Source organism: Poecilia reticulata, chromosome 9 (genome assembly GCF_904066995.2).
Source record: "Poecilia reticulata chromosome 9, P_reticulata-male-v2, whole genome shotgun sequence".
In the NCBI taxonomy this organism is placed as follows: domain Eukaryota; kingdom Metazoa; phylum Chordata; class Actinopteri; order Cyprinodontiformes; family Poeciliidae; genus Poecilia; species Poecilia reticulata.
In genome coordinates, this window is record NC_088838.1 from 19,065,825 (window position 1) to 19,078,200 (window position 12,376).

The 12,376-nt window shown below is 40.2% G+C and overlaps 1 protein-coding gene across 1 annotated transcript in view; it reads right to left on the reverse strand.

Annotated features, from left to right (window-relative positions):
• Nucleotides 1-12,376, reverse strand: part of hip1rb (huntingtin interacting protein 1 related b) — a 46,298-nt gene that overhangs the window by 6,762 nt on the left and 27,160 nt on the right. The window contains exons 3-19 of the mRNA XM_008418571.3: nt 9,026-9,089; nt 7,859-8,001; nt 7,609-7,665; nt 7,429-7,509; nt 7,219-7,295; nt 7,025-7,086; nt 5,850-5,990; nt 5,714-5,771; nt 5,081-5,156; nt 4,788-4,946; nt 4,648-4,700; nt 4,496-4,568; nt 2,971-3,154; nt 2,796-2,884; nt 2,582-2,698; nt 1,606-1,707; nt 1,234-1,428 (exon numbers count right to left, since the gene is read on the reverse strand). Of these exons, the coding sequence (XP_008416793.1) occupies nt 1,234-1,428; nt 1,606-1,707; nt 2,582-2,698; nt 2,796-2,884; nt 2,971-3,154; nt 4,496-4,568; nt 4,648-4,700; nt 4,788-4,946; nt 5,081-5,156; nt 5,714-5,771; nt 5,850-5,990; nt 7,025-7,086; nt 7,219-7,295; nt 7,429-7,509; nt 7,609-7,665; nt 7,859-8,001; nt 9,026-9,089 (1,731 nt within the window). The remainder of the gene's footprint in view (nt 1-1,233; nt 1,429-1,605; nt 1,708-2,581; nt 2,699-2,795; nt 2,885-2,970; nt 3,155-4,495; nt 4,569-4,647; nt 4,701-4,787; nt 4,947-5,080; nt 5,157-5,713; nt 5,772-5,849; nt 5,991-7,024; nt 7,087-7,218; nt 7,296-7,428; nt 7,510-7,608; nt 7,666-7,858; nt 8,002-9,025; nt 9,090-12,376) is intronic.

Sequence of the window (12,376 nt, forward strand, 5' to 3'; positions counted from 1 at the left end):
CGTGAGACTATTAATCTGTTTGTAGGTGTGATAAGTCGCTGTAGCAGTTTACCATAATACAATGACTAATCTGCAGTGTTGCAATCATCTTGGGCCTCCTTCTGGATCTCAGCTGAGCAAAGCTTCCGGATAGATCAGCAGACACAAAAGAAGCTGATGCTTTTGATAAGATTGTTTTGAAAACAGCCAAATCACGGTGATGCCAAGGCTTTGAGTTCATCACTGGATAAATGTTCATAAAGTTGGTCAGCAGTTCTTCAAAGGGCTTGATTGTAATGTTGCCAATAAATATTTTTATGTCGATTTTTTTAGCAGGTAAACAAAAATCTACATGATACTCCTTTTATGGCTTTATTGTCTTTTGATTGATATCAGGCTCCATTCTGATCACAAACAAACTTCTTAGTCAAAAAATAATAATTTTAATCAAAATCTGACAGAGCTATACATACCTTTTGACCTTACTGCTTTTTGGTAGAAACTGCTGAATAATAGTGGTCCTACTTATGATGAAATTTAAAAGAAAGTAAAAACTATGGTTATTAAAAGATGAGCGCCGTCTTGTTCCTAACATTTTTTATTTTAACATTTCAATAATATTTAAAAAATGAATAGTTTCCACTCGCGTCAGTGGGCTGTGCTGTTTGAAATTAAAATCTATCCAGAGTGATCAAGTCACAGTTCCTAGCAGCTAGTGAGGAAACATAGCAGGTTTTAATGGCTGCTGTTTAAACCTTTGTGACTTCAAACAGTTTTGTCTGAAGAGCGACGCGTTTTACTGTCATGACAATGGAGAGACAAAATCCCCTGATGTAAACAAAAAACTGTAAATTCAAAAATATTTTACTCAGTGATGCTTGATATTAATTTGAATTCAGTTTTTCTTTTTCAGTCGATATCCACTGGTGTCCATATAGACCCTGGCAAAACTTCAGCTATTGATCATCTTTTCACAAGGTGCTTATAAACTGGACATTAGACAGTTTAGACATTAGACTAGACATTTATCACTTGTTTAAAAACAAAATATTAAGTTGTCACCGATTTGAGAAGATTAGAAAAAGTAACCTCACACACACAATTTCGGTAACAGAACGACAGTTTTGACATTAAGAGCCTCTTTCTAGCTCCCATTCACATTCTGTGACCATTAATGGTCCATTTCACATTTACAGTGATCGTGTCTGTTTATTTTAAAATGAAACGCAGTGGGGCTCCTGCGTCCCGACTGACCTTCTCCCTCAGTTTGCCCTGCAGCTCTCCCAGCTCTCTGCTGCTCCTCTCCCGCTCCTGCTGAAGTGACGACTGCTGCAGCTGCGCCTCCTGCCGCAGAGATGACAGCTCTGCCTCCTTCTCCCTCACAGATCGCATCAGGCGCTCCTTTTCTGCCTGCAGAGCAGTCATGCCGCTGTTCATTTCCAATGACGTCTGGCGAGAAAGAAAAGAGAGGGTGACGAGGAAAGCCAGAAGAGGCAGATGGCCGTGAGTGAAAAAGGGAAAAATCCATGCGGAAAAGTCTTGCGCCTCGCCAGCAGAACTGGTGATAACTCTGAATGGAGCTGACTTAGCAGGACATTGGTGAAGTAACTGCAGACACTCTCTCACCATCTCGCTGCTCTGCAGAGTCGCCTTCACCCGTGTCACCTCTGCCATTTTCTCTTCCAGCTCTCTCTTCAGTCGCTCCATCTCAAATTTCTGCTCCTCCATCTGCAGAGACACCACCTCATGAGCGCCACTGGGTTTTCTGAAGTATGTTTAAAATAACAGCTAAATCTAATTTAGTTTTTAATCAGCAATTACAAACCATTTCAATAATCTTAGTATCAAAGTAAAGCTAACAGGAGACTCCATCAGAAGTATAAGTGTCACAGTAGCTGCAACAGTTTTCAGGGAAAATGAAATCAGGATTTTCTGTACCTCACCAGAGTTTTTTGGCCTTATGCAATATAGGAACCTTTTAGATACATCATAATTAAGGATACAAACTTTTGAAAACCATGGCTCCATCTGTGGACAAAGACTGATGCAGCTGAGATAAACTAAAGCAAATTTACAGAGGTTTGGCACAGGTAAGCACTAGCTACAAAACTGGAAATTTCTTGTGTTTTTACTTGCTGAAATGATTTATACACGTTTACAGTTGCTTGTTTTTTATTTGTTTAAATATCCACATAAAATTTTTATCCATTTATAATAAAACAACAAGAAACTGCCATATTTGACTCTAATTAGAGTAATTTTTTTTTAGAAATATATTGTAAAAACAAACAAAAAAAAGCAATAGCAAGAATAACACATTCAGGCCATTTTACAGAAAACCTTTTAAGACCACCAAACTTTATACTAAAATTTTCTTTGGCACTACTGGAGCTCCATACAATGTCTTTTTGATGTTCCCTGCTTAATTTCTCAACTCAGATGCTCTTTTGGGACACCGCTGTGCTCGTAAAACAAAATCTATCCCGCAAAATAAAATAAATATCACATTTATTTATTTAAAATAAAATAAATAAAGTTGCGTGGGGCTTAATGTAATCACACACACATTTCTTGTGATCCCAGTTAAAGAACAAGCACCAACCTTCATATCTGCCTCCTGTTTGACTCGTTCCACCTCGAAGCTCAGCTGCTGCTTTGTCCGCTCCACTTCCTCCTGAGTCTGCTGGGTGACCGACAGCATCTTCACAGTGTCTGCGCTCTGTTGGCACATTAGCACACTCAGCGTTACAACAGAAGGCCGGCTGGCCACAGTCTAGCTGAAAGCAAACATCTCTGAGCGAGTCTGGAGTCTGTACCTTGCGGAGCAGTTCAGCATGGCTGGCCACCAGCTCCGTGTGTTTCTCCTTCAGTTTGTTGTATCGCTGCTCGGTTGATTGCGCCCTTCCTTCACATTCAGAGATGATCAGGTTGAATTATCTTGCTCATGCTTGCAGGAGTTGCCAAACAAAGTGCTTCATTAACACATCTTACTCTCTGCCTCCAGGAAGGTGCCCTGTAAACTCTCGTGCTCTGCGTTCCGGCGCCGGGTCGCCTCCAGCTCCATGCGCAGCTGCTCGTTTTCCACCAGCGCGCGCTGCTTGTGCATGCGCTGCTCCTCCAGCTCTGCCTCCAAACTGTTGATTTGGGACTTGAGTTGCGTGACGTAGCGTTGAGCCTTCAGGACCAGAAAGTAGAAGAAGAGTTGAGAAAAGCAGTTTTAGGTCAAAATCCAAAGACTTGCAAAGATTTTGACACCCCCCTGCAGCATTTTGTCAGATTTAAGTGACAGATCAACACAAACTAACTACCAGTTTTACAAATCTAGAGACAGAAAATGTTCCCCTATTCTTTGCAAAACAGCTTGAGGTCAGTCAGATTAAAGTCTGAACATCAGTGTTCAAGTCTCACTGCATCTGGATTTGGTCAGGACTTTGACTGGGCCATCGTATCACATGAATACGCTTTGATCTAAACTCTTCCAATTTAGCTCCGGCTGGATGTTTAGGTTTGTTGACCTGCTTGAAGGTGAATCTTCTCTAAAGTCTGAACTCTTTTTCAGCCTTCAACAGTTTTTCCTCCCAGGTTGTCTTATATTTTCCCCATCAACTCTTGATCAGTTTCCCTGTCCCTGCTGGAAAAAGCATTTCCATAGCATGATGCAGGTACCACCACATTTCACAGAGGGGGTGGTGTGTTCATGAAAATGTGCAGTGTAGTTTCCATCACGCCTAGCATTTTGTACGTACCGTAAGCCAAAAAATACCAAACACACGTTTGCTGTGTATTCAACATGACTTTCTTTGTCAATACCTTTAATGTCTGTCCGATCCATCAATGTGGTTGACCGTGCCTTGGTACAGCTGCAGCATTCTCTTTCCATTTTCCATTTAGTGTTTTCTAAGATGCTTAAAGCTCAGAATATTGTTTTATACACAACTCTGCTTTAAACTTCCCCACAACTTTCTACCTGACATGTATGGTAAGTTCCTTGCTCTTCGTGATGTAATTCTTTCTCAAATGTTCTCTTAAAAAACCCTTTGAGGCTTACATATTACATGCTAAACCTTAACATGTTTATTTGTAAAAATAAAACTAAAAATCCATGTTTCATTTTCTTTCCATTTTGCTTTTCATATACCCTCCCTCCCACACACACACACACACACACACACGCACACACACGCACGCAAACACACACACCCATTTCAGTTTGTGGTTGCACTGCAACAAAATGTGAAAATGTTCAAGGGGTGTGAATACTTTTGCAGAGTATTATATTATAAACAGAATCGATCTGTACACAACAATTCATCACAAGGCGACTTTGGTCAGTTGACATTCAGAGTCTGCTCGCCACATTCTTCACGTCAGGAGTGGCATTTGGCATTTGCATCCAGGAAAACACATGATCCGGATTCCTTTGCATGTAGATAATTGTGCCTTTTTGCAGTCACACACAAAGGAAAAATAAATTCCTACACTGAAGCATTATGGCATGGTATTCTAGAATCCTCACCTCCGTTTTGACTTTCTCCAGCTCTGCTCTTAGCAGCTCAAGTTCCGACTTCAGGCTTTCAATCTGGAGATCCCTGCCAGACAGAAACCACCACCAGTCACACTCTGCTGGGACTAAAATCATAACAATCAATTCAAAAATTAAAAGCTTACCTCTCATCAAAGCCTCCATTTGGAGGCCCAAACGCCTGATCAAAAATGTCCACCTGTTGAATAAAACACAAACTCCAAAGCATTTAGACAGCAGGTAGCAGACTGTGTACATCCATACACCTGTGACTAGTGAAACACACCTGAGGCTGAGACTGCAGGCTGGGGGTCAAGGTTTCAACCTCGATGAGCGGCTCTGGCTCATCGTCATCGTCGTCTTGCTGATCATCGTCGTCGGGGATGACGACCACCGGCTTCACGTGTTTGGCCAGTGCTGCTGCATGAAGGAAGTTTGGTGGAGACTGGAAGAAAACACATTCATTTAAATGATGACGGCATGGGCAGCACAGAACCAGCATGTGACTTGCAGCGAAGTCTGTAACACCCAAAATGTCGCTGTGACTCAGCAGAAGTGCAGCCATTTTTCCTCTCTTACATCAGGCAGCCGGGGAATCTGGATCAGCCTCTTGAAATACACCATCTCTCTGGCTCTGTTAAAGAAGTTCTTCAGGCTGTGTAAACAAAAACAAACAATGCACAAATACATTACGCACAGTATAATCCATCAGCAATTTAATTTCTAGTTCCTTTCTGTTATTGCATGGGGTAAACCATATTACTAAGTCAAATATGAACAAATCTGCACAATCTGACAAAAAGCAACGCCACCGAAAATACATCATCTAGTCTGATACAAACACACAATATGTGGGATGTGGTCCATTACAAAACTATTCTTTTATTTATAGATTTAGCCACATCACAACCTCACAATGCATTTTACTGGAGTTTCACAATCTTTCTGAAAATAATAATCGATACTGGATTTTATTTGGAAGCATCAGACTACAGGGAGCTGAATATAACTGCATACCAAACTTTCCAATTTTTAAATCCATGTTTCATTCTCCCTCAACTTCACAATTACACTCAACATGGTGTTGGTTTATCAAAGTTTTATTTACTGAAAGTAGAGTTCAGTGTTTAATTGTAACTGGGTGGATCAACGTTATGCTACAGATGGCCATTGAATAAAGAAAAGACAAAAAACTTTGATGAGTTCACTGACCTGTTGAATTGCTCACGGAAACGGTCACGGTGTCCTTGTAGGGTATCAGCAGGCAGACCTGGAATCATGATGCAGGTTTTTAGGCGCACATACAGATCGACTGCGTGTATTTTTCCAGAGCAGTTGGCGTTCTTACAGGCATGCAGCTTGAAAAGCAGCTTGACGTTAAAGTGGTAGAGCTGGCTGCAGTCCTGGACGACCTGGATGAGCGGAGCCAGGCGACACTGACCCGACGTGAGGCTGGTGACGGCGATGGAAGAGTTCAGCTGCCGCAACACTGCAGGAGAAAGCAAAGACATTTAAGATTCAGTGCCTTCTCAAACATGAACCCACTGCATTTCTGTTTCACTACTTTGGTTCAGGAATTGGAGCATTGTTTGAAAAGTGAGCCAAATTAAAATAAAGTACCTTACCAAGAAGGTAACAATGTCAAATAATTGAAGACATTTTTTATTGTACTCAACAGAAGTTATAAATACTATAAATGTTTAAGAACATAAATAACTGAAAAGCAAAAATAATGATATGCATTATAAATCAATACGCTCACAATGTTTGATTTGCACCTGATAATTATGTTACTGAATATACATAATTAAGAAATTTCACATGTAATGATTTAGTTAAAATGTGAGACACTTTAGATTCGAGTCTGCTATTTTCAAAATTTCTCAGTATTTTATGGCGTCATTTTGACCTTACTCTACAGAACATTATTCTTAATTTTGTTTTTTCATCTATTAGAAATACTTCTGTCACTCTTTGAACTTGCATATCTCAATCTTCTATCACTGTTACACCTAAAGTTCCCACTGAGGAACAATGCATTTTAATCCCAGCTCCAGAAAACACGTGGCTATGCTCAGACAGCCGACATGAAAACTTTACGAAGCTTGAAAACACTTTTTAATCCACTCGATTTCCAAAGCACATTCCAATTTGTTCCTGGTGTTGTGATTCTGGGCCTCCGCCCTGCAAGCCTGGGAAAAACATGTCATTACTGCTAAACAGTAGGAAATCACTTTAATGAGCTCTGAGTGCAGGCACTTCCTCAATGGTGAAACAACAAACAAGTAAAGAGGAGTTCAAGCTAAACCGAGTTGGCTCAGTCACGTTTTGCATGGAATTGTTCCCAGTCCGTGTGAAGAGATGCAGCCCGTCAGCTTCTTACTTTAACCTTTCTTGATTGAGGCCATTATTTGTGCATAAATAGATCATGTCTGCAGGCAGCAGTCCTCAGCTGCAGCTCAGGTTTCTCTTTCCTCAGAAAGCAGTTCAGAAAAAAAAGGTAGGAGGGGTTTTAGCTATCACCTGTCTCGGCCAGCTTCAGCTCAGCGTCCATGTAATCGAACACCTCCACGGTGAGCTGGAACCTGCAGGACAGAAGGCGATATCTTTGTCACTCAGGATGGAGGCCCCACCACGGCACAATGGAGCTCTGACTCTGCAAGGTATATGAAAGGGCTTACTTTCATCAGAGGTTAACTTTTTTTTTTTAAACTCACACATTATTAATGTCCGTCCCCGCAGTGCGCTCCAGCACTTCGTCCTTCACCTCCAGGTTTGGAGGGATTTCCGTATGCTGCAAAGATGCAAAGCTTGAGGTTTAGCACTCTGCAACCAAAACAACTTGTGCTTTTTATGAGTTATTCTGAGTAAGCAGAGCAGAACAATAAAGTTTCTGCCTTATACAAGTGTGACAATGATGCATATACCTTTACATGAAACTCCATCTTTGTGCAGAGGAGCTTGATATACAAAGTCACTAGCTGTCCATATTTGTCATGGAGGTGGCTCTTGAAATGAAACGAGCGGGAAACAATTATAGAACAAGAAAAAAACTTTAAAAACATGAAGAGTTAAAAAAAAATATATATATATACACTAGGACTCACCCATAGCTTCCCATATTCAGCTAGAGAACCATGATGCCGCATGCAGTCTTGAAGAACCTGCAGAGGTTAAATGCACAGCTCAACTAATGTCACATTCACCGAGAGAGAGGACTGCTCCTATTTTATTTTTCACAAAGCTTTGTGTTTAAAAAGAATCAAATCAATCAAAGAAGAAAGATTAGAATAATCAGTGGCTCTGCCTGTACTTGCAAACAGTTTAAATCAGGTAAAGCGGTGCGGGTCGCCTTACATTGCGGTGGCCGTCGCGCAGGATTTTGTGCAGCACATGGCAGAACTTCCAGCACAGGATGGAGCTGGTGCCCAGAGGGAAGCCCTGAGAGTAGGACCAGAAGGTGTAGGCTCCCTTCTCCCTGTGAGTCCCCAAGATGATTCCTGCTCATGCTGTTAAGGAAAATACAAACTACCACACAACTGTGTCACAATTCTCAAAAATAACAAATTTAATATAAAATTTAAAAAAAATTTTTTTGGGATATTTGCATTATATTTATTTTCCAAAACACCTGACTCGAATGAATGGCTCCTTCAGAAATGAATGCTGTGCTGATGAGAGTTCAGGTGTGTTGCAGAAGAATAGTAGCTCTCAAGTTTAATCCTGCTTACTAAAAACAAATAGTTTTTCAATCTGCACACCATTTAAAAAAACATGAAATCTGCTGTTTCATTCAAATGTGTTTCATTGGTGATGACTGTGTTGGCGTCACCAAAAATAAATGGCCTGTGAGGCTCAGAAGAGGAAACATTGCAACATTCATTGTCCAATATTTCTTCACAGATGACTACAGAGAGCTTATTCACACCTCAAGCTAGAGTTGGATGATTCCGACAAAACGATGACATCCCATTACTCTGTGCTTTTCTTTGCTATGACCAATATTCTAAATATTTAATTTATTACAGCGTCTTTGGCAAAGACTGTAGTACCACAAGTATTCACTCTCTCATTCCAGTTCAGGTGTTCCCATCACATCCAGTTGTGATGGATGTGATGGGAACATCCATCACAACTGGTGGTGGATGTTCTCTAACTGAGAACATCCACCACTTGGATGTCGTTTTGCATTTAGATGCCAGTTCTAATTGAAGGCAGCATTACTCTGAAAAGGGTCAAAATGGGTACTGCAAAAATTCTTTCCAAGTTTAAGAGTCATGGTCTAAAAGAAACTAACAACATATGTGGCAAATTGCAAACTGGTTTCCAAATTTGACATTTCACTGACTGAATGGGTGCGAAACATGAGCGTTACTGCTGGTACTGCTAAGAGACATCAGAACAAAAAATCAATTTTAAGACAAAAGGCAAAGATGAAACATGAGCAAACCCAAAAGACAGAGGTTTTTCTGAAGCCAACTATGTTTTGTAACCTTGATGAAAATGAAACCGTTTCAAGGATACGTCGCGCATGTTTCTCCTTCACAGGCGTCTCTGTGTTGTTGATGGCTTTGCTAATGCTGCTGAGCTAAAAGGAGAGGAGTTAAATTAGATTAGATCTTGGACATCTTTATTCTTCACAAACATGCCACATAGTAGGTTGCATGTACTTTATCTTGCATCGGCTGCACGTTTGTTTTTTGGTGAGTTTTTATGGGCATTTAAAAAAAAACTAACGCCACTTAATACACACAGACAAGCACTACGTGTTTAACTTTATTGTGACTAATTAATATAAAATGCTTTTCATAAAACTAACCAACAAACAAGTTCTAACAAGTAAAAAAAAATGTTCAGACAAATATCTAAAATTAACTCAAGGAAGAAGTAAAATGTTTTTCTTGCTGATGTTAATCAGCTAATCTTATGCTGACATCAATACAAAGTTGACCACATCCAGTGGCAGCATTTTCAGACCGCCCGTGTCAAACTCAACAGCTCTTGTGTTAAATATTCAAAGGAAACTCCTAATAAAAGAGACAAACCCTGAATCAACGGGTGGTAACTACAACGCTATTAATAAACTTGAGTGACTCGCTGTCACAGAAAGACATTAGACGGGCAGCTCTGCAACCTGTCCAGCAGGTAAAACTGGAACTGCTGAGACACGAGCAAGAAGGCAGCAAAAGGACACATCAGTGGGATCTGAGCGAGTCTTCTGGACTTATACAACCTGAGGTTCAGAAACTGGTGGTTCTTTGTTCCTCTTGTTTAAGCCAAGAACATTTTAATCAGAGCTGGGGAAGAACTCAAGCTTTTTATTCTATTGTATTACCAATACATTTGATGATTCAATGTCCCCTAACAATCTTTTAAAAATGCATATTTTCTTAGTAAAACTCTTGAAATTATTTAATTACAGTTTTTTTTGTTAGTTATAATGAATACCTGGCTAAAAAATACTCAGCTGTATGCAAAGCATGCTGTGTACTTTTACGCAACTTGTTTCAGAAGTTTAAAACACATAATTGTTCTCAAATACTGTGTCATGGTGTGCTGTCACTTTAAGACAAAATAATGCAAATGGGAAAAGACAATATAGGCAAAATTTGCTGCAACGGATAAAGCTAATCACTAGAGAGTAGTTAAATAGTTATAATAAAAAAAACATCTATGCTTTCAAGAATATTTTTGGAATATCTCAATAAATGAAGTAAATGTTTTTAATAAATGTATTTTTCCACTGCTCTGGTATTCTGAACAGTCTTATCTAAAATCTGTGAAAGAAACTAGATAGTAAAAAAGGGCAGAATAACCATCCTGGATTAAAAGAAAGAAACACTGGGGTGCATAATGTTCTCTTTTAGGATTATATGTTTAAATCATAAATAACCACCTCCATCATGACGATACTTGGCTGTCTCAAAGCTAATTATTTCCAGTCCTGCCTTAGTTCATATTTATGTTTTATGTCACTTTTACGTCAGAGATGTCAATCAGCTAATCTTATGCTGACATTAATACAAAGTTGACCCAGGAATATCCTGATCTCAAGAATCATCTCCAGATCTGTATTTTCTGACTAAATGATAGATGCTTTTTGTTTCATGTACAGTCCGATTTTATGCAATCCTACGTTTGGTGTGAATCTACAATTTGAGCAGCTAGTTTATAGAAAAGTCTTGACATTCACACTCAGCAGAGAAGGCAGCAGATGAAACGCTAGTCAAAAATTGCTTTAAAAACTCCCTTAATTTTTGTCTAAACAGTTATCTGAAACTCATAACATGTTGAAATAAGAAATTAAGTGATCAGTATAGAGAAGAAATATGCTAATGTTAGCCCAACATCGAGCTGCTCAGCATAAAAACAGTCAGCGGGATCAGTAAATCATTAAAGACTCTGCAAAGGCAGATTCAGATATTCTTTGAGAAAATAAAGAAAATGGGACATTTTATGAGTTATAATAGGATGTCAAACATTTATGTCAATGATCTGACTGTGTTTCTTCTCTTTTGGTCTTACATGTTGGAAATCCTTATGTTTGCCAACCCTCATATCAGTGGTAGTAGTTTTAATTCAACATGTCTATAAGAGCCTTTTTAATCCATTAGAGACCTGGGAGTCAAACCCATGTAAACACAACCATCCAACCATTAACGGTCAGACAAGAGATAAGAGAGGAGGTACACTCTGGGCAAAACAAGACGTATCTGTTTATAAAAGACTCCATCCCAACCCCCCGGCCTCTTTCTGACTCAAATGAACCGCGTGCCCCTTCATTTACACTGGGCAAGTGAAGGCAGCGAGCGTGGAAGTTTGTGTGACAATGAGGGGTTTGTTGGGGGAGGAAGGCCGACAGCCGGGGTAGAAGGTTGGGTTGGATAGGGGGATGCGATCTGGCACACAGAGCCTGGCACAGAAACCTCAACAGATGGCTGCTGAGCAGCAAGGCTGCAGGGAAGCTCTCAGACTACTTTCGGCAAAAAAAGTGAGAACAAACGGACGGAAAAGGACATCGAGTGCGAGTGGAAAGCGACTGAATATACTGTACAATTAGGGAACATTAGTATTTCTTTAATGGTTTGAACTCAACATTTGTTCTGTAATAATTAGGACAAAATGTCAATGATTTCCGATAGTAGGGCCGACATTTTCTCAAATCTGTTTTTTCATTGTTCAGTGCACATGCAAATTATATGCATTTTTAGAAAAGTGAGTCAACTCGAGTCCAATATTCTTATTTCTAATCACTGCAAAGTATTTTATGATTCACCAATCAGAATTGATCAAGTCAAATTTGGACGCTTTAAGAAACCAGGAGCTGCAGATGCTGGTACTGTAGACTGTGTAATGCTCACACACTTAATGCTGCATCTGGTTGAAGCGACGGTAAATCCCTCTTTAACCAGCAGAGACAAGTCGTGAGAGAGAGGGACAGCCTGGATAAATCCCAAGCCCGCCTTAAGGTCCAATCCCAGCTAGCATTAGTGCAGGAACACAAACACACACACACACACACGCGCTTCTGCACTCACATACTGTAAGCTTCTTTAATGCAAGGCGTCTCTGCTTACCGGGTCATCTCTGCTTTTCAGCAGCGTCTCCATAAGTTGTGATGTGAAACACTGAGAGATGAAGTCAAAGCATCAGCGCTACACCTCCACTGTTTCTCTCCGAACATAATTCCCCAAGGTGAGGGCACTTACTGCAGGACTTTATCTGCTTAATTCAACAGTCAGCTGCAGAGGATCTGCCTGACAAGGTCGCAGACTAGCTCCGGTTAGCAAGAGCAACCTTTTAACTGCGAAGTGCATCAACAAATGGGAGGCTAGTCAATAAGGGAGCGGTACTGAAAAATTATACATGTCTCTG